At 38.6% G+C, this 23,321-nt stretch overlaps 1 protein-coding gene across 3 annotated transcripts; it reads right to left on the bottom strand.

Moving 5' to 3' along the window:
- Positions 1–22,973, bottom strand: LOC119660197 (transmembrane and coiled-coil domains protein 2). Of its 3 annotated transcripts, none has more exons than XM_038068618.1 (12): positions 22,614–22,973; positions 15,552–15,671; positions 9,977–10,183; positions 9,763–9,915; positions 9,634–9,698; positions 9,402–9,571; positions 9,203–9,330; positions 8,950–9,127; positions 2,211–2,325; positions 1,925–2,143; positions 1,680–1,855; positions 1–1,611 (listed from the first exon to the last, which is right to left on the bottom strand). In XM_038068618.1, exons 2-12 carry the CDS (start codon positions 15,643–15,645, stop codon positions 1,485–1,487), a joined length of 1,632 nt encoding a protein of 543 aa, XP_037924546.1. In that variant the 5' UTR covers positions 15,646–15,671; positions 22,614–22,973; the 3' UTR covers positions 1–1,484. The 3 variants fall into 3 exon arrangements, with proteins under 3 accessions (XP_037924546.1, XP_037924545.1, XP_037924547.1); XM_038068617.1 differs by having other exon boundaries at positions 8,950–9,142; positions 22,614–22,962; XM_038068619.1 differs by lacking the exon at positions 15,552–15,671 and having other exon boundaries at positions 8,950–9,142; positions 22,614–22,961.
- Between the last annotated feature and the right edge of the window lie 348 nt (positions 22,974–23,321).

The following is a 23,321-nucleotide window of genomic DNA, read 5'->3' as shown; positions in this document are numbered from 1 at the left end:
TTTAATAGTGAAAGTCCAACCTTTGATTAATTTATTGTGCACATGTTGACATTCCAATATTACATACTTCGATTGCAATGTAAATTAAATGCCTTTTTATTCTCATCATTAAAAAAGTTTCGTGATTTCCCCGACATTAACCAAAAACGTACGTATGTTTGAAGAAGTTGTGAACGATGTGATTCTGAAATTTACAGTGAAAAGTTTATCCAACTCAACACAAGTATGCAGCCGACCTATAGATGTCTACAATTCCAGTCTTTTCTGGGTATTCTGAATAGTCCACCGTGTAAACTTTTTAAAAACAATTTAAATATTTATAAACGTTGGAGAAAATCTCCAATGAGAATCCATTATTAAAAAAATAATGTTTCAACAATAATTCCAAGTTTTACCGTAGACATCGGAAAAAAATTAAACCAATTCAATACCACTTAAAAATTTAGCGTCTTTTTGATTCTTAGAAATTTAACGTATTATGATCAAAGTAGTACTTGTAAAAAAAACTTTGGATATAATCAATTCTTAATGTTTCACTAATATATTGTTTTCAGTTCGCTTTGTCAATTGATTGCATAAGTTTTGAACATAATCTTCGTCTGCAATGTTTTAAAATTATCAGGAACATAATTTTTTGTTACATTCTAAGTGACATAATCAATTATAGTTAACAATTGCATGAGGATGACATCATTTACATTTAGATTCGGACAAAATGATTATACTCTATTCTCCTCTAGAACCAATAAAAACCTCTTCTAATAGTCATTTATTTAGGCCACAAATATAATTGCTTGTTAAACAATATTTATAATATTCAATCAATTGTAATGAATTGTAATAGTATGATGTGACACTGCCGCTTACAAGACAAAATTATGTGTGCATCGATTACTTTATTTTGTAATCACCCGAAGGATAACGTGATTTCGACAAAAATCAAGCTTTCAAAACATAGTTTTGTTCACGGAGGTAAGCTTGATTTTTGCCTAATTCAGGCATCTGCGAAAGAAAAACTGATGAATTCATTAAATAGAAATGGCATTCTCTCAGCCACCACGCACGCAAACTGAGTTTTATATCATCTAACGAAATTTTTACTAATCAACAGATCGCAGTCAAAACTACGATAATCATATGAGTAAGCAGCTTTTGCTAAGGAATTTCTATTTCTATTCATACGTTTTGCTTCACTGAATGGATTCGAAAGGATTAATACGGAATAGCACCATCCCGGAAAGCAAAAAAAAGTTTGGGAATTACCTGAGCATATGGCAATGAATTCTAAACATGATAAAAATAATCAGTTGATTCGTATAAATATCCTTTCAGGACTCAAAATTATACTGGAAGTTTCATATGCCCGGAACCTAGCCTTTTCATAGTTTTGTCAAACGTTGCGTTATTGTCACATGCATAAAACTTAAAGATGAATATGTACAACAGATTTGTATTCGTGTTCTATTACACTACAGTTAAACGTTCTACTTTACAACTAACGATTCTTTTAAATGTCGTATCATATGAGCGCCGATATCTCTCAAATCAGGCCATTGACGTATCACAAATATCACCACAAATATTGAGAAAACGGTCGTTAAAACACGAACTCTGTTAGAAAGGGAAAAAACCATTAAGATTGACTCGTCCAAATTAAACTTGCTCCATTTTTAAATTACCTGGTTTTTAAGAAAGGCATAATAATACCGGCAGCCGTAGCCACGAGTAACAGTATTACTTGTAATATGGTTAATACTACATTAATTAACTTTACAACAAGTGCTCGTGCATTTGAATTATCTATTCCTTCTACAGTCACGTACTGTTGCTGGGAAAGATGTTCTATTTTAGAAATCTGAAAAATACAAATTTTTAAAGGTTATTTCTTTCAAACGGCAAAGATTCTAGAAAACAAAAGGCATACTCGTGTCTGACAATTTTCCAACACTTCATTGACATCTCTTAGCCTCTCGTCACTTTGGTATTGAACTTTTTCCTCCATGTCTGCGATAGTTTGTTTTAGATTTTCGATTTCATTTTGGTGCAGTTCCGTCAAGTCGTTTATTTGTTCCTCTAACCTTTCAGCACGATATCGTTCACTTTCTAAAACTACAGTCAAGTCTTGGTACTCCTTTTGCGCGGTCTGGATAGTATGATTCTAATTAATTTAAATTCTTGCATTTAATTGAAGCATTCTAATTTTCACTTACCTCTAACCGTTCGATTCGTTCACGCAACTTATCAATGTCATCCTTCCGCTCTTGTATTTCTGTTAGAATTGCTTTAAGCATCAATTGACTAGTGCCAGACTGGCTTTTCCCAGAACTGTAATTCATATTCATACAAATCAGATATACAGTGATAACCTTATCATTATTATCACCTAAAACTAGAGTATGTACGTATCAAATCAGTTTGAAATGGCAAGAAATGTTAGTTAAATTTAAACGAGCGAACTTGAATACGCCATTTTAGTAAAAAGTTTCTGAGAATATTTCCAGTTTGTCAGTGTGTTGAAGACTGTCAAGTATTTCTACTGCATTTTCGAACCGCTTCTTATTGCTCATACGCACTTTAAGTTAACCGCCTAGGCATCTAGCAGCACCGCCAAACGCTTTTTGGCTCTAATATGCAACCGCACATACTTGTACGCACTAGACCGCAACAGAATTTTAAACGGGGCGATCGAATAAACAGCTGCCGCCAGTCGCTTGGCTATACGCACTAGACGATCGTAGTACGCGTTCACCCTCGACATTGGGACAGTAGTTGATGTTCAACAGCGGACAGCAATTTGAATTGTATGACGACAGTATATAGGGACAGGGACTTGAAACAGCAGCAATTGGAAGAAGTTCGCACATTTTGAGAAGGGATGAAAAAGGATGGAATAAAACTCTTGGTAAGCATTTCTGATATACAATAATATAATAAACAGTAGCCGGTCCTAAGCCCGGTTGTGAAAGGAGGAGGGATGGATTGCTTCAGTCTGAATGGCTGTATGCAGCGTCTTAGGGGGTAGGTGAGGAAAGTGCAGGAATTTTGCAGTCTTGGAGATTACTCACTGAGCAATTTATCCCCACATCTGGTATGCACATCCAAAAATGAGAAGAAGAAGGAATTTAAGGTCCAGTACGGATAACCGGCGGGAGTCGTCTGACTTGGTGACTGGGTCCGGCTCTCGTAATGGACAGCACGGCGTCGAAACCGCTAGTCGTGGGGCGGTTCGACGTCTAGGCGCCACGACGACCAGGGGCATTTCTCCGCCTGCTGCAACTATTTCGCCACAATTTTTGGTGACCACTTCAACAGGTTCGCGTAGGCAGCGGATGAAGAAATGAATCTCTTCATCATCCGCTCCTACTACGAAATAACGGCGGAGTACAACATCTTATCGCCCCTTGTTGCACCAGAGATTCGTCGAGCGTTTCCCGCAATTCGCACACGTGACTGTGCAGCGAGTCGCAGACCAGTACCGCTTTATATCTCAATGATGAGATTGCATCTCGACTGTGTGCTGATATGTCGCTGCTTCAACCACATTCACTTGTGTATTATGATGCAGTTGCGGCTATCAGATTGCACGGTCAGAAGATTCGCTTTCCTGTTATTGGTTTGAGTGAAAAAAGAAATCCACCATGGAAAATTCGTCTGGAACGTCGATGGGATTCACTAAGACAGGACATTGCTAGGCTGATCCAGATGAGCACTGGCTATACCAGCAGACGGGTGAGGAATAAAGTGAAGAGGGTTTACAGAAAGTATTCCATCCCCAGTGAGACACCCGTAGTTGAAATTCTGGACACACTAAAGCAGAAACATTCTGTCATATGCAGTCGGTTACGAGGGTATGGCGAAAGTCATTCCAGACGTGTCCAGAATGCAACATACGCGAGGAACCAGCGGAGCTTTTTCAGATCTCTCAACGAATCCTAACAAAGCGTCCAGACAGTACAGTTTTCAGTGACGGAAGCGAAAGAGTATTGGGGTGAACTTTGGGGGTTACCCGCCCAGCATGTTGAGTGGTTCACCGCCAAAGACACCCGCCATGCCATACGGCTGGTATGAACTTTGCGGATGTTACCGAAGAGGAAGTTCAACGAGCCATAAACAGCTCGAAGAACTGGAGGGGCCCAGGTCTGGATCGGGTGGAGAATTTCTGATATAAGAAATTTACCATCGCACACAGTCGGTTGGCACGCAATATAAATGAGGTCATGAGTTGGCCGGAGGAATTTCCACCCTTCCTCACTGCGGGGATTACCTACCTTATCCCTAAGAAGGACACGGTGCAGGACCCCGCAGACACAAGACCGATTACCTGCTTACCAACCCTCTACAAATTCATCACGTCCATTATTAATAGAAGGATCAATGCGCACCTCGAGACCAACAACATTCTGTCCAAGGAGCAGAAGGGTTGCAGAGTTGGTTCAAGGGGTTGCAAAGAGCAACTCATTATCGATTCGGTAGTTGTAGCACAAGCAACTAGAGGCCAAAGAAATCTCTTTAGTTGCTATATCGATTATGCCAAGGCTTTTAATAGCGTTCCGCATAGCTGACTAATCGATATCCTACATCTGTATCGCATTGATCCGAAATTAATAAAGTTTTTGGCGACAGTCCTGGAAGGGTGACATACTACCTTATCAGTGCGTACATTTGTGGGTGCTAATACCTCAGAGTCCATCCGTATACGAAGGGGCATCTTCCAGGGGGATTCGTTGAGTCCCCTTCGGTTTTGTATGGCACTGAGCCCCCTTTCAAAGCTACTGAATGATGCTAGAGGGTATGGTTTTGCAATTATATATGGCCTACGAGCTAAGTGCGAACTGACACACTTGATGTACTTAGATGACATCAAGCTGTAGGCTGGTGTTGATGACCATCTTAGAAGTCTATGGTGACTAGTAGAAATGTTCAGCCGTGATATTCGTATGGAGTTTGGATTAAACAAGTGTCGAATCCAAGTCATCCGCAAAGGTCATCACGAGCCGCATGCCGGACATAGCATAGGTGACCTCCACATCGAAGCTATCACCGAGACAGACTTCTCTAAGTAAGTAAGTAGTGATCTGAAGGATGCTCTGTTGTCCGAATTCCTGCGACGTGTAAAGCTGGTGCTGGTAATCGCATCTCTCGGGGAAGAATAAAATAAGCGCATTGAATGTATTCGCTATTCCTTAACTGGCTTATGCATTCGGAATATTGCCGTGGATGAAGACCGATCTGGAAACGGCGGATACGGACCAATGCATCATCCAAACCTGCCGTGGAGCGTATGAACCTGCCTCGTGACGGCACAACATCATCGCCAAGTCGATTCGCTGCGCGCTTATTTTTACAGCAAAGAGCAGGCGAGTCCCTTGCATGCGGCTGTCTGTAAGGCAGACTGTGGGCTGACTCCACTTAAATTGAAGGATCGATCTTTCAACCCTCTGAATGGGGTGAAGTCTGACCAAAAGCGAATCGATGAATGGAAGTCGAAGGCAATGCACGGTAAACACGTGAATTGTCTTTGGCAGCCATTTGTCGAACAGATGGCTATCTTCTGGAGAGCTCTTTGCTGAGACTGAGGGGTTTATGTGTGCCATTCAGGGCAGCATGGTCGCCACCCGAGCTTATAAAAAGCTCATCATGAAAGAGCGGGTGGAGAACGACCAGCGCATAATGTGTGGTTCGGCGTGAGAGACGTTGGACCATCTCATTTCTGGCTGTACTGTTATGGCACCAGTGGAATACATCACCAGGTATAATGCTGTATGTAAGGTTATTCATCAAAACCTTGCATATAAGCATGGGCTGATCATGGGAACATGTCCGGTTTACCGATATGAGCCGCAAGCAATACTTGATAGTTCTGCTTACAGCATGTATTGGGACCGGCAAGTTCTGTCTGATCGCCATACTGTACATAACAAGCCTGACGTACTGTTAGTTGACAAGACGGGTCGCTCCGCGTATATAATTTAATAATAATAACGGCAACATCGAACGGAAATACGTGGAGAAGAAGGTGAACTATGAGCCACTGGCTCCGGAAATCAAAGAAATTTGGCGTCTCGAGCGGATGGTTGTAGTTCCCATAATATTGTCAGCTACAGGTATTGCACCTAAATCCTTCACGGCTTCCCTTGATGTCCTGGGACTTTCGCTCAGTCTGGTTCAAACCGTGCAGAAGTACACCATTCTGCATACGTGCTCGATGTTGCGGGGAGTTCTCGACGGATTCTCCCATTAACCTACCACCGGCCACCACCATCAGCGCCCCTTTAGTTTTTAAGTAGGTAAGATCATCCGAGCCTAAATGCTTGGCACTTAGTGCTAGTGTTAGGTAAAATCCGGCATTTGCCGAGATTGTGATAACTCGGAAATAATAATCGTTGGCGCAACAATCCATATTGGATCAGGGCCTTGAAGTGTGCTAGAGCACTTCATTCAAAACCGTTACGGTACACTACTACATTAATACTGTAGGAGGCAATGTGGTCAGCATTGTGCTCGCCCGAGATTATTACCCTAATTTGATTCGATTAGTATCCGACGTCAAATTGCGATACAAATCCCACTGCCACCAATGAGATTTGAACACTCTCTCTCAAATTTGAAACACTCAGCTATCCGGACATATATACACAATACATATTCAAAATTCTAATTCAATTTCTAGTATATCATAGAATCTTATAACATTCATTCCCACTATATTTGATTCTTGCAATTGCAAATTTATCCAATTTCATTAGTTGTATTTTTTATGATATCCGACTTTCGTGAGATTAGTTCATTTAGAGTTTTTGTATATTGAGTGTCTGCAAAGTAAACAAATATCGTGAGAAGCCAGCAAGTTGAACTTGTTAATTAGTATTCTAGGAACATTAGTAAAGTAATCCTAATTGGTTTCATACTTTGCATGATGTAGACTTGGCTAGGAATCCGCTTGCCTTATTTTGTACACAAATAAGAAATTTTTTCGCGGATTTTGGTTACTACATTTAGAGACACCAACTTCCACTGAAATCTGCCGATGCGTTTTGTCCTCCTCCATTCCCGTGCAAATGTTATTGCTTAGGGTCTTGTACTCTTATCCCATATCTATTTGAATTTATTTCCAGGTTTTACCTTTATACTTATGTATTATTTTTAATTTGATACCTTTTCGCAACGCGAACACAGCTGTCAACCACACAACTTTAGTCCACATGAGAAACAAAATTGATCACGCGATCATTTCTCAAACAAGCCAAAATCAATATACCGTTAGTTCTGACTAAACTCAGGAATATGTTGATAAAGGAAGTTCAAACACTAAGCAACAAAATCACGAAATACGATTTACAGATTTGTACATATTAAAGCTACTACATTAAAAGCATAACTAATGCGGTTGTGATCAATTTTGTGAGTCACTGCATCTTTTTTTCAACATAGTTAACTTTGCAGTATGTTTGTTTAGTTTCTGCAAGTTGTCCTTAGGTTTTAGAGAGCAGCATTTGCCATAGGTTAATCGGGCTTGGAAAGATGGGTCTTTGAAATCTGGTGGGTATGGGCTTATACCAGGATGGATTTCAAAATTCATACTCATCTTACGAAATCGCGGAAAGTTAAAGCCAGAAGGAAGCTAAAAACGGCACAAAAAAGACGGCTTAATAGCATGTGTACAGTCAGAAAACTTGAGAAGGCACATCATGTCTCCTAGTTCAGATAAAGAGAAGGCAGCCTTTGGGAATCCCCTTACCTCGGCACTTCTAAGACCATATTCTATGGAGATGTTCTTCTCTAATATTAATACTGATGAAACTAGAAGAAGTAGGAGGAGAAGGGGCATCTTCAATTAAAGCCCACCAAAAAACAACTATAAATTTTCGGATTCTTATGCTCCAACACATGTTGAAGCTTCTTAGTCGCAAAGCCACAAAGAATTGTATGTTGAGTGTTAATGTGAGTAAGCTATATGTCTTGAAGTTGCGTATTTATTCATGGCATTCACTGCCCAGTTCCAAATCGTACAAAATATTTTAGTCCATCAGCTCGATATTTAGTTTTTTATAAGTCACACTTCCATCGTTATCATTCATTTGAGCGGTCAACTTTTCTACTTTCACTAAATTTTGTTTAAACGCCATCTAAAATAATCCACACAAGCCCAAGTTCTAATTTTTCAGATTCTAGATATATAGATAGATATTTTTCACACATTGTGAACTAATAGCCGAGAAGTATTAAGATTTTTTGACTGATATCTTCGGTGCATATTTTTTTAAAGAAACATAGACTTACAGCATCTCTATTTAAAAATGTTTAACGGCGGACAAACTTAATGGTTTGATGTGTCATGTTTCCTATGCCAAATTTGGATGTTTGCCTTCAAGATCTTCCCATTTGTATATCAGATAATTAAATATTCTTTAGGTTTCATGGAGAAGAAGCAAAATATATTAAATAATACAATTCGTCTACTGTCCAGCGAATGGTGATTTGGAAATTCCCATGGATGGAATGTTAATCACTAAACCCTTCTCTGTCAAAGCAGGATACATGTTTCTTCCCCCTTTAACAATTCAAAGCTTTATATAGCATGTTGTTTAAGAAAGATTTTGCTTGTTGCTACTTTCAAACCTATTTCTTCTCAGATCTCGAAAGATTAATATATTTAGCCAAGACTATTTGTATCTAGCTCAAGGCTGCAAGTGGTCGTTTTCACTTTTCTCTCATGGAAGCAGCTATTGGATAGTTTTCATACAACAATTTGGAATTTTCCTGTGATATACACTGCTCTCTTAAAAGATAGGAATAGAAAAATTGTATTTTTCTCAATTGGAGGTTCACTTCGACATGATTAGGCTCAAATTTTCTATTAGGGATATTGATATGCTAGTCGTGGGTGCGCTTAGTTTATTTTTCTTTAGTAAATAAATCTTCGAAAAACTATGCCGCAATCCAACTTACCCAGCTGGTATGCTCTCACTCGTCACGCTGCTGCATTCACTACCATTATCACTGTTGAATTTCCCACTTCCAGCACCACCTGTATTTCCAGAACTCATAGAAGCAGCATGAATGGTGTTATTCGGTGTTGATACGCTGCCAACATGTAACTCTGATTGGTTTGCCGAGACGTTTAAGGCTGAAAGGTCCGTTTCTAGTAATTACAGATTTCTATAGGATATTTTCATTTTTTCATTTATTTTTGAAACTTTACCTCCCATTTCGTTTATATTATCTGCGCTGCCAAATTTATTTTTGATTAAATGAGCAAATTCTCTAGGTTTAGACATAACCGACCCCGAAAATCCTGTTATACCATCTCTAATGTTGCCACCAACATTTCTGAATAAGATAATATCAATAAAATATAACAATACTGAAACTTGCAGCGATTTTTGATTTTGATTTATCACCTTAACCCCTGGCCCACATCGCGTAACACTTCTCTGGGTTGCCTGTGTTGAGTTCTATTGTTGTATTGATGAGATTGCAGATCTTTTACGCGTTTTGTGTAATTTTCTAATTTTTTTTGAAGTTGAGATATACTGTGTGCGCTTTTCTGATTTTTCTTCTCAAAGACGGCCTGAAAACATGAAATGTAATTAGTGATTTTAACTCATGCCATTGGTGAATTAGATTAAATACTTTTATACGTTGAATTTGTTGCTTGTCGGCATTTGCTGCCAATTTTAAATATTCATTTACGTTATCTGAAACATGGCAATAGTTGTAGCGAAGTTGGTCGTTCAGGTGTGAATTGTCATTATTTCTTACCATCTCGCGCTGTTTGTTCCTTCCTAATTGATTCTTTCGTGCATTGGATTTTGGTGTTTAATCGATCAAGTTCCTGAGCACTATAAGTTCTTTCATGACGATATTTTTTCCTTTGTGTTGATGGGTGGCTACCCATATTCCCGTCGCAATCATCTTCAAAAAAAATACAAATTATCATTCGTCTCTATAAAAACCTACATTCGAGATCACTAACCTGACAATCTTGAATCTTCAAGAGATCCCGAGATGTCTGCACTCATGTCGCTGTACATTAATGCGGCACCTTGATCTGAGCTTCGGCCTTTTTGAAGGTCGCGCCTATTCCTTTCTCTGCTTTGCCGACTTGTGGACGGACTTTGACTTCTGTATCGCAAGTTCCCAATGGCCTCGCCAGAATCTCGATCTTGTACTTCTCGAGACACTGTAGTAAAAATTAATTTATGTTATATTGGTGGCAGTTCCGGCAATTGGATGGAAATTACTATGAGAAAGGTTTCCTACAATATAAATGAAATATTTTTAGGTTTATCATACCATAATCAACATACTCCCTGACCAATGTTTTGGAAACAACACAATTATTTTTTTTTTCGCGGGCCACAATGTAAATTGGCATATGTATATCCCAAAAATCACCTTAAAACTAGAACCACTTGAAAAGGGAAAATATTGGTTGCTTTCAATTCCCAATCAACAATTCAGGCATAACCAATTGTAGGTTCTACTTGGTACTCCACTGTGATTACTAATATCCAAAAGCCTACTTGGATTGGTTAGATCAAAAGACTCAAGTGTTGATTAGAATTCTGTTAATTCTCCGACAGTTTTTATTAAAAACTTACTTTTTAGGCATGCTACCATTCACAGGGAATACTATGTAAAATGATGGAAAGTTTTCAATTTACCCACGGACTGGGTAGCTGCAACTGATCCTCCAATCATGCTTCTCACAAGAACCTAATGGGTTCTCGGAAATACACCACTTTTAAGAATATTTGTGGGTTCTTTAGGATACATTCGACATGTTTACCTCCTTTATCCTTTACTACCTGTTAACTCCGTCAGCTCTAGGGTTGGAAAAGCCCTATTGAAAGAGATCGTTAAGTAGGAGTAGTTGATCGTTAGTCTCATTCTTGAATGAACTGCGATGTTTTCAACATGGAAGTAAATAAAATTTAAGGTTTAAGAGCCCGGAATCATAGAGTAAATTCCGGGCTCTTTGGGTGCAATTTGCGGTGACAACATTGTAACTGAATGTATGTATATAAAATGAAGTCATGATCTGTAATTTTGTTGAATTTCTCTTCGTCCGAATAGCAGAATAGCTACTAAAATATTGGAAAAATTCAGAAAAAAAATATGGATAAAATTCATTTTCCGAACGATTTTTTGATATTTTGAGAATAAATTCTCTTTCAGCCTTGTCAAAGGCTATGTTTTTGCCATTGTGCATGCATCGACAAAGAATCAGTGGATTTGATCTGCGTGTTTGACTTTCCAGGCGATTTCGTTTGTAATTCAATTTGAATTCACTACTCATTTCATTCCGGCCATCCATTTTGGTGTGAAATTATTCTTCTTTTGATTGTGATTTTCAAACGTTTCCTTTGTAAATGTATGACATTTGTGATTATGTGTGTATTAATAATAACTAAATAAGTAAATAAATTCTGTTATGGGAAATTGCACTGCATCCTAGAAGAACTATTGTGCCCCCTTTACTGGTCATAGTGTACCTATTAAATATAGTATGTCAAGCAAGTCTATAACCGAAAAGAATTTTAATATATTCCCTACTTCGGGATCTGGTATTAAGTATTCTCGCAGGTGCCTCAACCTATTTTGCACAAGTACACAGATTTCGTCACCATTCACACAGAACCGGCAGACATTGCCCGTAGATATCTCTAGTTTGCCCAGGTGATAGTTTAGGCGGCAGCGAGAAATTATGATATGATATGATTCGGAGACTCTTTTTAGTGAGGTTTAAGCAATTCTTTAATCGCTTGGGTACGTATTTCCCGTTAGCAACCTGGGCTACTCTATTGGTAGTAGTTCGCTCAGCTGTTCCTCTTCATTTTACAATGCCGGAGCCATCAATCCGTTTCCAATTCCATAGGATTCTGTTCGGTGTAGAGACGCCCCTGCTCCATTCTTGGCCAGTTCGTCCGTGGCCTTATTGCCTTTTAACCCAACATGGCCTGGAACCCAGAGTATTCAGACCTTGTTGTGCAAACTAAATGTATTCAGTCTCTGAAGGCATTCCTTATCAATTTGGAGTTCACCTTTTGGGCGTAAGTGCCTTGATTGTCGCTCGGCTGTCGGTCGTAATTGCAGATGGAATATTCTAGTGTGATTTCCCATTGACTCAAAGTGCGTTTACCTTGGACCAATGATCCCGGCGCCTTTTCCCCTGCTGTGAATGATCATCAGTGTACCAGGTAATCAGTTGCCAATTCAAGCACATCTGTTTCAAACATATTATCGAAGTGAGAACTGATTTGAAAATTCCTGTCGATGGAATATTAATCATTAAACCCTTCTCTGTTAAAGCAGAATACATATTGTTTCTTTCAAACACATTGCAGAAAAGCCGTTCTGCATGTCCTCATTCCTTCACTGATACTCACGCAAACCAGTCTTTGAAGTTTATGAAACTCAATAGCTGTTGCGCTGAGTTCAGTTCTTTTTGCCTAGATTACCGTCCCAAAGGTAATCATTGGCCTTACTATTGCAGTGTATCTCCAAAGTATTACTTTTTTTCCTGCTATGAACCTGTAAGCGGAGCCTTCGTAGCTTTCCGACATGTTTTCAAGACCCCCCATGCAGAGTAATATTTGTTTAACATCCAAGCCCTATAACCTAATGATTTTCAGGTAATCAAGCTTACAACTCCTAGTGAATGGTAATGTGCCAAAGGGCACAGCTCCGCCGTCCTGCATCAGGTACTAGTAATTCTTAATCCAGTTTGGATTCTATCACGTAGAATAAATCAATGCCGTCAGCGTAACCCTGAACGTATTCCAGTATTCTAGGGGTATATCAACTATTATGCTTCGCACATTCTGTAATACATTTGTCAGCTGATACAGGGCAGTTTTGGTTGACTATTCTGCCTGGTAAGCGTGTTGGCACTGATGTAGGGGTTCACGTATTAAAATGTAAGTTCTAATATACAGTGACTCACGAAATTAATCACGGTCGGATTAGTTACCGATTTTAAGGCTTTGTGTGAAACAAAACTTTATAAGAAGCGATTCGAGGTCTGTCTGTCTGTCATAGCCGATTTATTCGGAAACGGCTAGACCGATTATCACGAAAGGGCTTGATTAGCACTTTTTCGAAACTGGTCCCATATTTTATATTGGGTGAGATGTAGAGGGTTCAAAATATGACCATCAAAGAGGGTGTGAGGAGATGCTTCATAATGATGAAATACATTGGCAGATTTCACTGGAACTTCAAATCTTTGTTGGCATAGTAAACAGAATCCGTCGAAGAATTTCCGATTCACTTGTAAAAAATAAACAAACCGGATTCTAAGGCAAGTCCAGGATCGGGGCTTGTAAGGGCTATAAAAAGCAATAAATACAGAAGAAATATGCCACAACCTTCAACACATCCACAAATTGAAACTATTCTCAGGAACTGTTCAACGAACACTACAAAATGGTCTTAAGGCGAGCAAAAGTTGATAAATCTTTGCTAAAAGCGAGACACTAAAAACTGGAATTGACGCTCGAAAAAAATATATAACCTGGACTGCAGATGACGGCGAAGAGACTATATGATCAGATGAGAAACAAATAAACCGTTTTGGTTCGGATGGCCGCGGATTAGTGTAGAGGACAACCACACAATGTAGCGCCCACACTGAATTGTGGACCAGGCTCGTTTATGGTATAAGGCTGTATTACAAGAAAAGGATTTGGCAAGTTGGAGAAGATTAAAGGAAGAGTGACAACAGACTCTTATGGAAGATTAAAGCGTTAATGCTTCAGACAATGTCTTTCAACAGGACAATGATCTGCAGCGCATAGAAAAATCGACCACAAAATGGCGCCAGCAATATGGAACAAAAATTTTGGACTAACCTCTCCCAATATCCAGATCTAATTCCACCTCTGGACTGTTTCTAGTATGACTGTGAGTATCCAGGACGAACTGGATGACAGGGTGTTACTATTGCGATACATTGAGGCCTGGTTTATGCTATCCCAGTGGTAAAGTGAAATTTCCATTATTATTTCTGCAATGCGCCAGAATCACGAAATTTTCTATTGGGTGCTCAAAATACAACCGATGAATCCAAATGACTTCATTTGTAGCCCACATTATCGAAGAATGTGGCTTCAATCCAACATTCAAATTAATTTCTGCTTGAGAGAGTAAACGTGATCATAAATCTGTAATTCTGACTTTGAACTTACACATCCAAGCCCAAATTCACCAGCAAATTGAATTATGCGATTGCTTAAAGATGCACAGTATAAAATCATCCAAATTTATTGTATGGGTAATAGGGAAGATAAATTTGATTGGCGTCTCACAATCAAAGGTGTAGTTCTTCAAGATCGACAGTAACTACTTCATGAATATCATGCATTGTTTCGACTTTTCGAAACTTCGTTAGATGCCTACAAAGTATAAAAAATTGGCTTTAATTTAGCAGATTATATAGCACAACATTCATTGATTCTAAGCCGGTATGGAATTTCGAAACCACCAAGATATATACATATTGAAGACACAATGAATATAATGATCGTTGGCACTACAATCTATATTGGATCAGGGCCTTGAAGTGTGTTAGAACACTTCATTCAAGACCGTAACGGTGTGCGCTCGCCCGGGATTATTACCCTGATTTTACTGAGCTTAGTCGACTGGAATCCGACGTCAAATCATGATACAAATTCCACTGCCCCCAGTGAGATTTGAACCCCCTTGTGCTCTAACCACTCAACTATCCGGACACGATGAATATGCTCATCTTTAAGAAACATTGTCCATTGCCGCTTTTAGTGCCTCATATATATGTACGCATGTAAACTGCTCGTATGGACTTGAATTTTTCCTTTTCTTCATACACAAAAGCCAGCATCACTTGCACTGAAAACATGTATATTTATCCGAATTGGATATTATGCGTAAATTCGGTATGCATATATAGTATGTATGTCTCATCTCGAGAAACTGAGACTAATATACAATTTTATAACATATAATCATATAACTAAAAAGAACTTAAAAAAGGCGAAGTGAGATGTTAGCATACAAGGCTCCCCTTAAATTCAACATAAAATCATGCCACGCAATGATGTAAAGACACTCACAGACTACACGCTCTCACCAAAGAATAGGCTCAGACGCTTCGGATTAATAGGGTGTGACAGATCGAGAAACAGACTATACATTGTCACCAAAATTTGTTAAAATAGGCTCATCCGTTTCAGATTAAATTCGGTGTGCCACAGATGGAGAGACATTAATTCGACTTTCATAGCAGAACCCGTTTCACACAAAACCTTAAAAACGTTGAATTTAAGATCAATGTTTAGAGACACCCAAACAGATGATTCTCACCCAAATATGCAAACTAAATTAGATATTGCCTTTAATGCGTTTAGGCGATCCTATGAAGCCTTCATAGTAAAGTAACTAATTAGCGCTGCCTTTATTTTTATCTCTACGCAAAAACTGAGCAATGAAACAAAACAATGCCTTAATTTTACTTGATGTTGGTATCATCTATACAGTTGTACATTAATAAATTAAACTATTATTACTTTGTTTGTAATGACTTGGAGATGGTGAACGGCTGAAATATTCTTTTGATCTAGATGTAGTTCGCGTTTCTGAAGACACCTTCAGTGTGTCCATCACTTGGGGCGTAGATCTTCCGAAACCTAAAGTACCAATACAGTAGAAGTCATTATTTTGAAGTCATTTTCTGTTATATATCTAAATATGCTCCATACAAATCTAAATCTGCAGTGCTTGAATTGAGATTATAGCCTTAAACTAAAAGTAAAACAAATTATATACGATATTTTCAAACAAGCAAGCTTTATTAAAACATAAATAGAGTTAAAACATTATGATTTATAAATTAGCAACAAAAACATGCTTTTTGTATCACTCTTCAGTCTTAACAATGCACTCTATAGAAGATAAATCATATCTTCAAACAGTATCTTGAATCTAATGATTAAAGCAACAAAATTACGTTGATTCGATAAATTGAATAATCGCCAAGTTGAGAATATTTTTGTTTATCGTAGCTACAGACGAAAAAGCTACATATCTATTATAGCTAGCAACATATGAGATATCCACCTCAAGATTATATCTAACAGACAATCTGATTCGATTAAGCGACAAAAGGTGCAGAAATTAGGGTCACCATGTGGATAATGTACGTGAACCAATAAAGGGAAAAATAAGTCTTGTTATGCTTGTGACAAAAGCGAGCTTGCTTATTGGAAGAGGAAGTATATTAAATTGTAAGGACTTTTGCTTAATTCATATGAATACAAACTGTTCAACAATCTAGAATTCATCAATACTCAACTCCTACATATGAAAAATAACTGAATGGATTTTTATAAAGTAGCGTTTTACATAACACTAACTAGATTTCCAATACAACAAAGAAATCGTTCAACTACTCCTATGCAAACAATGGTATATACTCCAATTATTATCGTCAAAACAAAAATAAAAAAAATCAATGTGCTAGTAATGATCAGAATTCTAATGACTTTGAAATTTTCTACAGATAATGAAAACAACATGTTAGTCTTCAAATGAAAAAAGCTTGTCCGTTTAATGTTTCTATCTCAACTAAGATAATATTGAGTCGTTCGATTTAGAAGAAACACGACTAACAACCAAGAACAGAGTTGCAAAATTAGATTATAATGTAGACTTTACCGATGGTTACAAAATTGGTACACCTATGCGAATCAGTTATGCTGAAGTGATAAGATTATGAATATTCGTTTTCCATAAAATCAAATTTACCAACATATTTTTTTTTTTTAATTTAGGCAATGGTTTACGTGGATGTAAATGATTCCAAAGGCAGTTCGTAAAAAAATAACACATACAGTGGAGAAACAAAAAAATGATTTATGTAGTCAATAATCCAAATGGGCACCGAAAGTGGACTATGGATTAAATACTCAATTTTCATTTACGATGTTTTCGTTTATCGTTAAAGGCGACTAAAAGTAAGGAAACATCGATGTTCCAACAAAGTGGAACTTTCGGAAAGAAATTGGTCCAGTAACATTATTCAGTTCATGTCTTATTGGTAACAATAACAAAGACCGACTTGGAAATACTTCTTGATAATCGGGTCAAAGGTCCTCCAAAATATATGCTTTCTTTACATGGAGCGAGGATTCCACTCTCCATGCAACTCGAGAGTGTAATCAAAATCTTCTCAGTAATTATTGGCATGGTTGTTTAGACACAAAGTGGTACGGATACTGGCTGCAGGGCCTAAGGTTGGATTTAGATTTTACAACATCAACAAATCAAAATTTGGATATATACTTCCATTTTACCAGTACCATTGGGACTCTTCCTTCCCCATAAAGTATAACATTGGTAAATTTTCATTGGAAAAACCATTCACCTTCGTCCTAAAAATGATTGCATTTACTCTGAAATGTTCCGCTATCCTTGAAATTATTGAGTGAGAAATTGCAATTGGACGATTCCGTACCATTGTACTATAGGAAACTATCCGGAGAGAAACGTGAATTTCGTTTTATATAAATACTATCAACGCCTGCACGAGGAAAATACATTGTGGACAACAGCTTTTTCGGAAGTGTCATGATGATCGTATTAACGAGTGACAACGCAAAGGTTTTGGTTTTTTGTAACTCTAATCGCTCATTATTTGTTTATTCATTTAACAAATAACGATAAACTCCAATTGCATGCTGGTGCATATAACAGCACTCTACAAATCTAAAAGTCTTTTTTAACGCCACCGGTGAGAGTTGATCCATAGCACTGCAGCATCAATTACCGTCGTGAAATTTTAGGAAACTGAATTTAAATGCGGCCGTATTAGCTTAGATGCCAATTAACGATCTGAACAGACGAAAACTACAACTACTAACGATACAATTGCCAAAGAGCAGAGATAGCAAAGCATATGAGCATGTCCAAAAGGACGTTACGGGTTTTGTCCCTCCGGACCAAAAAAATTCTTGATCTTGATTTTTGGGAAGTACTTCACTAAGAAGTTATCTCTGCTTTACATAGTTAAAAGTTTGTCTATCACAAACCAAAATCCCAGGAAAAAAAACAATAGCAATCTTCGTGACACCCCAACAACGAACAGAAGGGGAAAAAAGGTGAATTGGAAACTAGCCGAAACCGAAGTAGGATGAGGTGTGTGAACCATTAAACCGCTGAAATCACCCTGAGTGGATGGCATTTTCCCAGCACTACTCTAGAGAGGTCTAGAAATCATCTTGGTATCTCTCCTAAAGTAGTAAGGGGCAGCATGGCCTTTTGATAGATAAAAAGGGCATTGAAACAGGCAAGAGTGACTTTTTTCCGAAAGCGGATAAAAAAGAGATTCCTTTTCGTTCCTACTTAAGACGACAGAGAAGGTCGACAACTATGGTAGAACTAACAATCTAATATGCAATCGCCTACATCCATGTCAGCACCCTTACCGAGCAGGACGGTCAACCGAAACTGCTCTGTATCAGTTGACGGATATATTACGGGATTCCATAGAAACGAAGGAAATAACACTGTGTGCGTTTTTGGACATCGGAGGAGCGTTCGATAACACATTGAACACAGAAATACGAGATGCCCTAATCCGCAAAGGAGAGGGAAACACCCTGGCCTTCTAGATAGGCAGAATGCTAGAGAGTAGACAAATAGAAGTACTGACAGGCACAAACTCTATTGTCATCAACACTAGTCAAGGTTGTCCACAAGGTTGTATATTATTCTATTTTAGCTTACAAAAACTGTTTTGCTGGAAACGTCTCAACATAGGATCAAGACTATGATCTTGCCAGTCCTTATGTATTCCTCGGAGACTTATGTTCTTAGCAAAAAAACTGCGAACCTTTGGCCGCGTTCGAGAGAAGAATCCTCCGAAGAAGGCCTGAAGGCCGAAGAAGGATGGACGATTCCGTGGCCTACATAACGACGGAATCAATGAGCGATATCACAACCGTCTGGTTGTGGATAAAATCCGGCTCAACAGGTTGCGGTGGGCGGGTCACTTAATCCGTATGGTTGAGGATGATCCAGCCCGGAAAATCTATAAGGGCAATATCTATGGTAGAAATAGAAGACGAGGCAGATCCTGCCTGAGATGGAGCGATGGCGTAGGTGAGGACGCCAGACAGCTTTTATGGATATCGAATTGGTAGACCTCGGCGCAAAACCGGGGTGTCTGGAGTTTCTTATTAAGGCAGGCCTATATGTATACCGGTTGTTACGCCGTTGATGATAATAATGATGGTAATTGATGATGATATCATATGTGACAGAATTCAAACCGGACTGCGAATCATTAGTAATTGGTGCAGAAAGGCGGGACTGCGCATAAATACAGCCAAAGCCAATATAGCACCATTCACTAGAAAACGGAAGCTTGACCACCTGAGAGCCATTAGATTACATGGCATAGAGCTAAAATGAGTAACAGAGGTCAAATATTTGGGAATCACAAAAGACTAAAAACATATGTCGGAAAGTGACAAGGATTCTGATAACTTACAAGACCCCGAAAATGCTTCACTGGATATACAATGAAATAGTAAGGTCATTGATTACCTATGCGGGCGGTAATTTGGGTAGAAAGAGCGAAACTCAGCACAACAGCCAGGACACTGTAGGGGGCAGAACATTGCTATTCTAACCGACAGCCAAGTGGGTATTAAAGCACTTAGGTAGTGTAAGTGGAAATTATTTATACGCACGTACTGTGTGGGCCAATTGCTCAACCACCTGTTTGCTTCATACACAGACATCTCTCTGCCTGTTGTTTGATACAGACTGGCTGATGTCTGAAACAGACTCATGCCTAACAGTGGCTGCAACTAAGCGGTAATCGAAACCTAAGCCATGGTACAACTAACGTCGGGTTGTATCAGTTGTGCAGGTCAAGGGAAAATGATCTTCCGATACATTTGCGGGTGCGGGACAGTCGAAGCTGCAGTGACCCTCTGGCAAACCCAACTCGTCAACACAAATGGCAACAAGCAAAAAAGGTTGAACTGCAGGGGTTAAATCTTAATTTATACTCAGTTATTGAGGCGGATGGATGCGAATCATATAACACCAATCTATTAAATTACGATAGTGAGTGATGCGAAAAACTCAAGAGGAAACTATCTATGAGCATCGGAAAGGACATCAAGGCTTGCTTCGATTCGGCAGGTTTACACCGTAAAATGTTACGACTAATAATAATAATGCTAAGCCAGTCGGTTGTGAAATGAGGAGGGGTAGATAGCTTCAGTTTGAATGTACACCACCGCAACGTCTCAGTGGGTAGGTGAGAAAAGTGCGGGAACTTTGAAGACTTGTAGATTACTCACTGAGGAAGCTATCACAATACCTGGCAATTAGCTATAAAATTCAAACCCAAAAATGAGGAGAGGATGAAATTTAAAATCCGGTACGGATAAGTGACGGGAGTCGTCTGACTTGGCGACTGGGTCGAGCTCCCGTAATGGACAGGGCTCGAAACCGCTAATCGTGGGGCGGTTCGAAGTCTAGGCGCCACGATGACCAGGAGCATTGCTCCGCCCGAGCTGGTACTCAAATCGGATCTCTCGGGGAAGAATAAAATAAACGCATTGAATGTATTCGCTATCCCTTCACTGGCGTATGCATTCGGAATTTTGGCGTAGACGAAGACCAATCTGGAGAACATCCAACGGCGGCTACAAACTAATATGTCCTAATTTCGAATGTAGCATCTAAACTGTACCGTGGACATCATACAAGAAGCATGCGTTTTGGTGTGAAAATGTGAGGTACTAGCATCAACACAAGGGGATCCGGACTATTAAAATTCTCAACTTAGGTGGTGAACCCACTTCATTTCACTTTTTGACAGGCGGCTTTTGTGGGACAGTGGCGGATGTCCAACGAAATTACGCTCTCCGATTACAGGCGCATTGTTTTCATAATGGGCGCCTTCAATCGCTTCATTTCGGAATCCGAGAAAGATAAATTGATTGATGTTCAAATAAATACTGAACGCCTGGTTCCCAATCCTTGGGAGACGAATCAAAACGACTATTGGAATTAAGAAAAAAAAAACAGATGGTCACAGATAATATAAGTCTAAAATATAGAAGTTTGATCCCGACGTCTATTTATTTTACAATTCCATATTTTCGGAAATTAAATGTTCATTTTTCTAAGTAAACCGTGTGTTCCATTCATCTTGGGGAGATTAGAAGCAAGACTCTTTCTTCGGATTCACTGCAGGGTTCCAAAAAAAGGAAAGATCGTGAATATTGCTTTGCTCTGATGATCTCACACACAAAATCAAATCATTAATCCCCAAACAAAACTCGATGCAATGAAGCTCTATACCTTCAACTTAAGCCTAAATAAATTTTGTGCATTTTTTTAAGAATGCGGTATACTTATATGGGTATATAAACAGGGCAATGTTTGCTGGCCATCAGTTCACTATCAATTTTCCGGGTGAAGACCTAGAATCAACGATCACCCAAACAAATATAATTTTACTATTTGAACAGCGTAAGCGTATCCTACTCCTATCGTTAGGATACAGGTTTTTACATACATCCCTACACCGGATTATGTAGCATCGCTGCAATCCAACCTTTTTTGCTGCCATTTGAGTTGACAGTTTGTATGCAACAGAGAAAATTGTTAGTTAACCAAGGTCAATTCAGAATCAAACATCTCAGTGCATTAGCACTTGGCAATCATCAACTAGTGTTGTCCTCAATACCATTGTAAACATGATTGCATTATCTGTTTGCCACCCATCAAATTTACATTTCCCGCCGCACTCAGCACGGGCATTCAATCAAATACGTCGATCTTAGAACGTCTGAATTCATCCTGCGGCAAATGACTTCTGCTATCGTTGAGATCAGCAAGGCCTTTATCAGCCATTCAGTAAGCATGATTCTTTCCTCCTAAATTATTTCCAAGAAGCTGTTTAGTGACTCAGTGCTGTTTTTCTGCCGGAATGCCTATTATTGCTCGACTGACGAATAACTACTTGATCACCTCGGCTACTCAACACGCACACGTAAGGTCGTATTAATCGCTTTCGCTCTTTGTGCATGGGCAATGTTCGAATACCAACGGGGCAAGATTAATTGAACCCTGAAAGGGCGAAAAAAAAGTCGCAAAATTGGGTGTAATCGCCAGACTTTCAATGAATTTCACATTTGAAACTGAATCGGAGAAATGCAGGTTTTTATTTTTTGCGATTGGCTTTGTTGGTACACTTTTATCACTATACTTTGAAGCATAATCGGCGCATAGTTTTGTTTTTTTTTTAATCGAAACCAAAATATTTAAACCTAGTTCCCGGTTCATTTGCGGTTCAACGGAATTTGTTTTTCAGGAACATATTTTTGTAATAAAGGCGTTTGCGTCACTAAGCGATAAAAACAAATAACATTTGCTTGTTGTCATCAAGCGAGATTATCCATAAGAATTAGCAGCAAATCAACGAAATATCGGCGCGGACATGGAAATCTTTGCAAAATAAACGATGGAAAAAGGAATTCTCTACAAAGTGCATATCGAAAATTTGTGCAGGCATGCAATGCACACAAATCAATCTCAATACTTACATTTATCTAGTCAAGAATATCATTGACTGTAACATTATCCTTAGCAACTCATTTGATGTTCAATGCACATAATTTTCGTTTAATTAGAAGTTTACAGGCGGTACAGAATGTTACACGTAACTTTCCTTTCGCGAGTAACCGCATTTACTTTTCACTTTAACGAAAGACGCTTGCAATGTAATAAACGCATTCAATAAAAACACACAGCCTTAAAAGTACACTCCACTTAAAATTAATGCTGAGACCGCCCCATCATTTTCACTACAACAAATTTCACTACAAAACAAAAAAAGTTTGGGACGACAGAACGACGGATCTGAAAGATTTGAGAATGACATTTATATTGATGGGAACTGTTCAGCAACGATGGTTGTACAGTTCGTTATGGAAGAACTGTTCGTTTTATGATTTGATTTTGAGTGACTAAATTCAAACGAGTTTCTTCTAATTTAATTTGTAATCGGCTAAATTTTAACTAAAATTAACTGAAACTTTGTACAGGACAATAAGCCAAACTTTTGTTATTTGTAAAATTGTATAGAATTTATTAAAAATTCCCTACTTAAAGCCAACATGTCAATGAAAAAAGCAATTCCAATTTAATATTTCATTTGTTCCCTTTTTTCTGTTCAGTTACGTCGTATCAAGTAATTAAATAATGAATACTTTAAACCAAATATTTACTTAATGCGCATACCTTTAGGCGAA

The sequence above is a fragment of the Hermetia illucens genome, chromosome 6, assembly GCF_905115235.1.
Source record: "Hermetia illucens chromosome 6, iHerIll2.2.curated.20191125, whole genome shotgun sequence".
Taxonomy (NCBI): domain Eukaryota; kingdom Metazoa; phylum Arthropoda; class Insecta; order Diptera; family Stratiomyidae; genus Hermetia; species Hermetia illucens.
The sequence above is the reverse complement of the archived record's forward strand: the minus strand, read 5'-3'. Positions and strand labels throughout refer to the sequence as shown.

Bases quoted from the DNA above. Each gene is read 5' to 3' on its own strand.
- LOC119660197 (XM_038068617.1), bottom strand. From the start codon at position 15,645: ATGGACACACTGAAGGTGTCTTCAGAAACGCGAACTACATCTAGATCA. The intron at 10,184-15,551 runs GTAATAATAGTT...TTTTTACTACAG, and splicing joins TCCAAGTCATTACAAACAAA to TGTCTCGAGAAGTACAAGAT. The intron at 1,612-1,679 runs GTAATTTAAAAA...CCTTTCTAACAG, and splicing joins ATGCCTTTCTTAAAAACCAG to AGTTCGTGTTTTAACGACCG.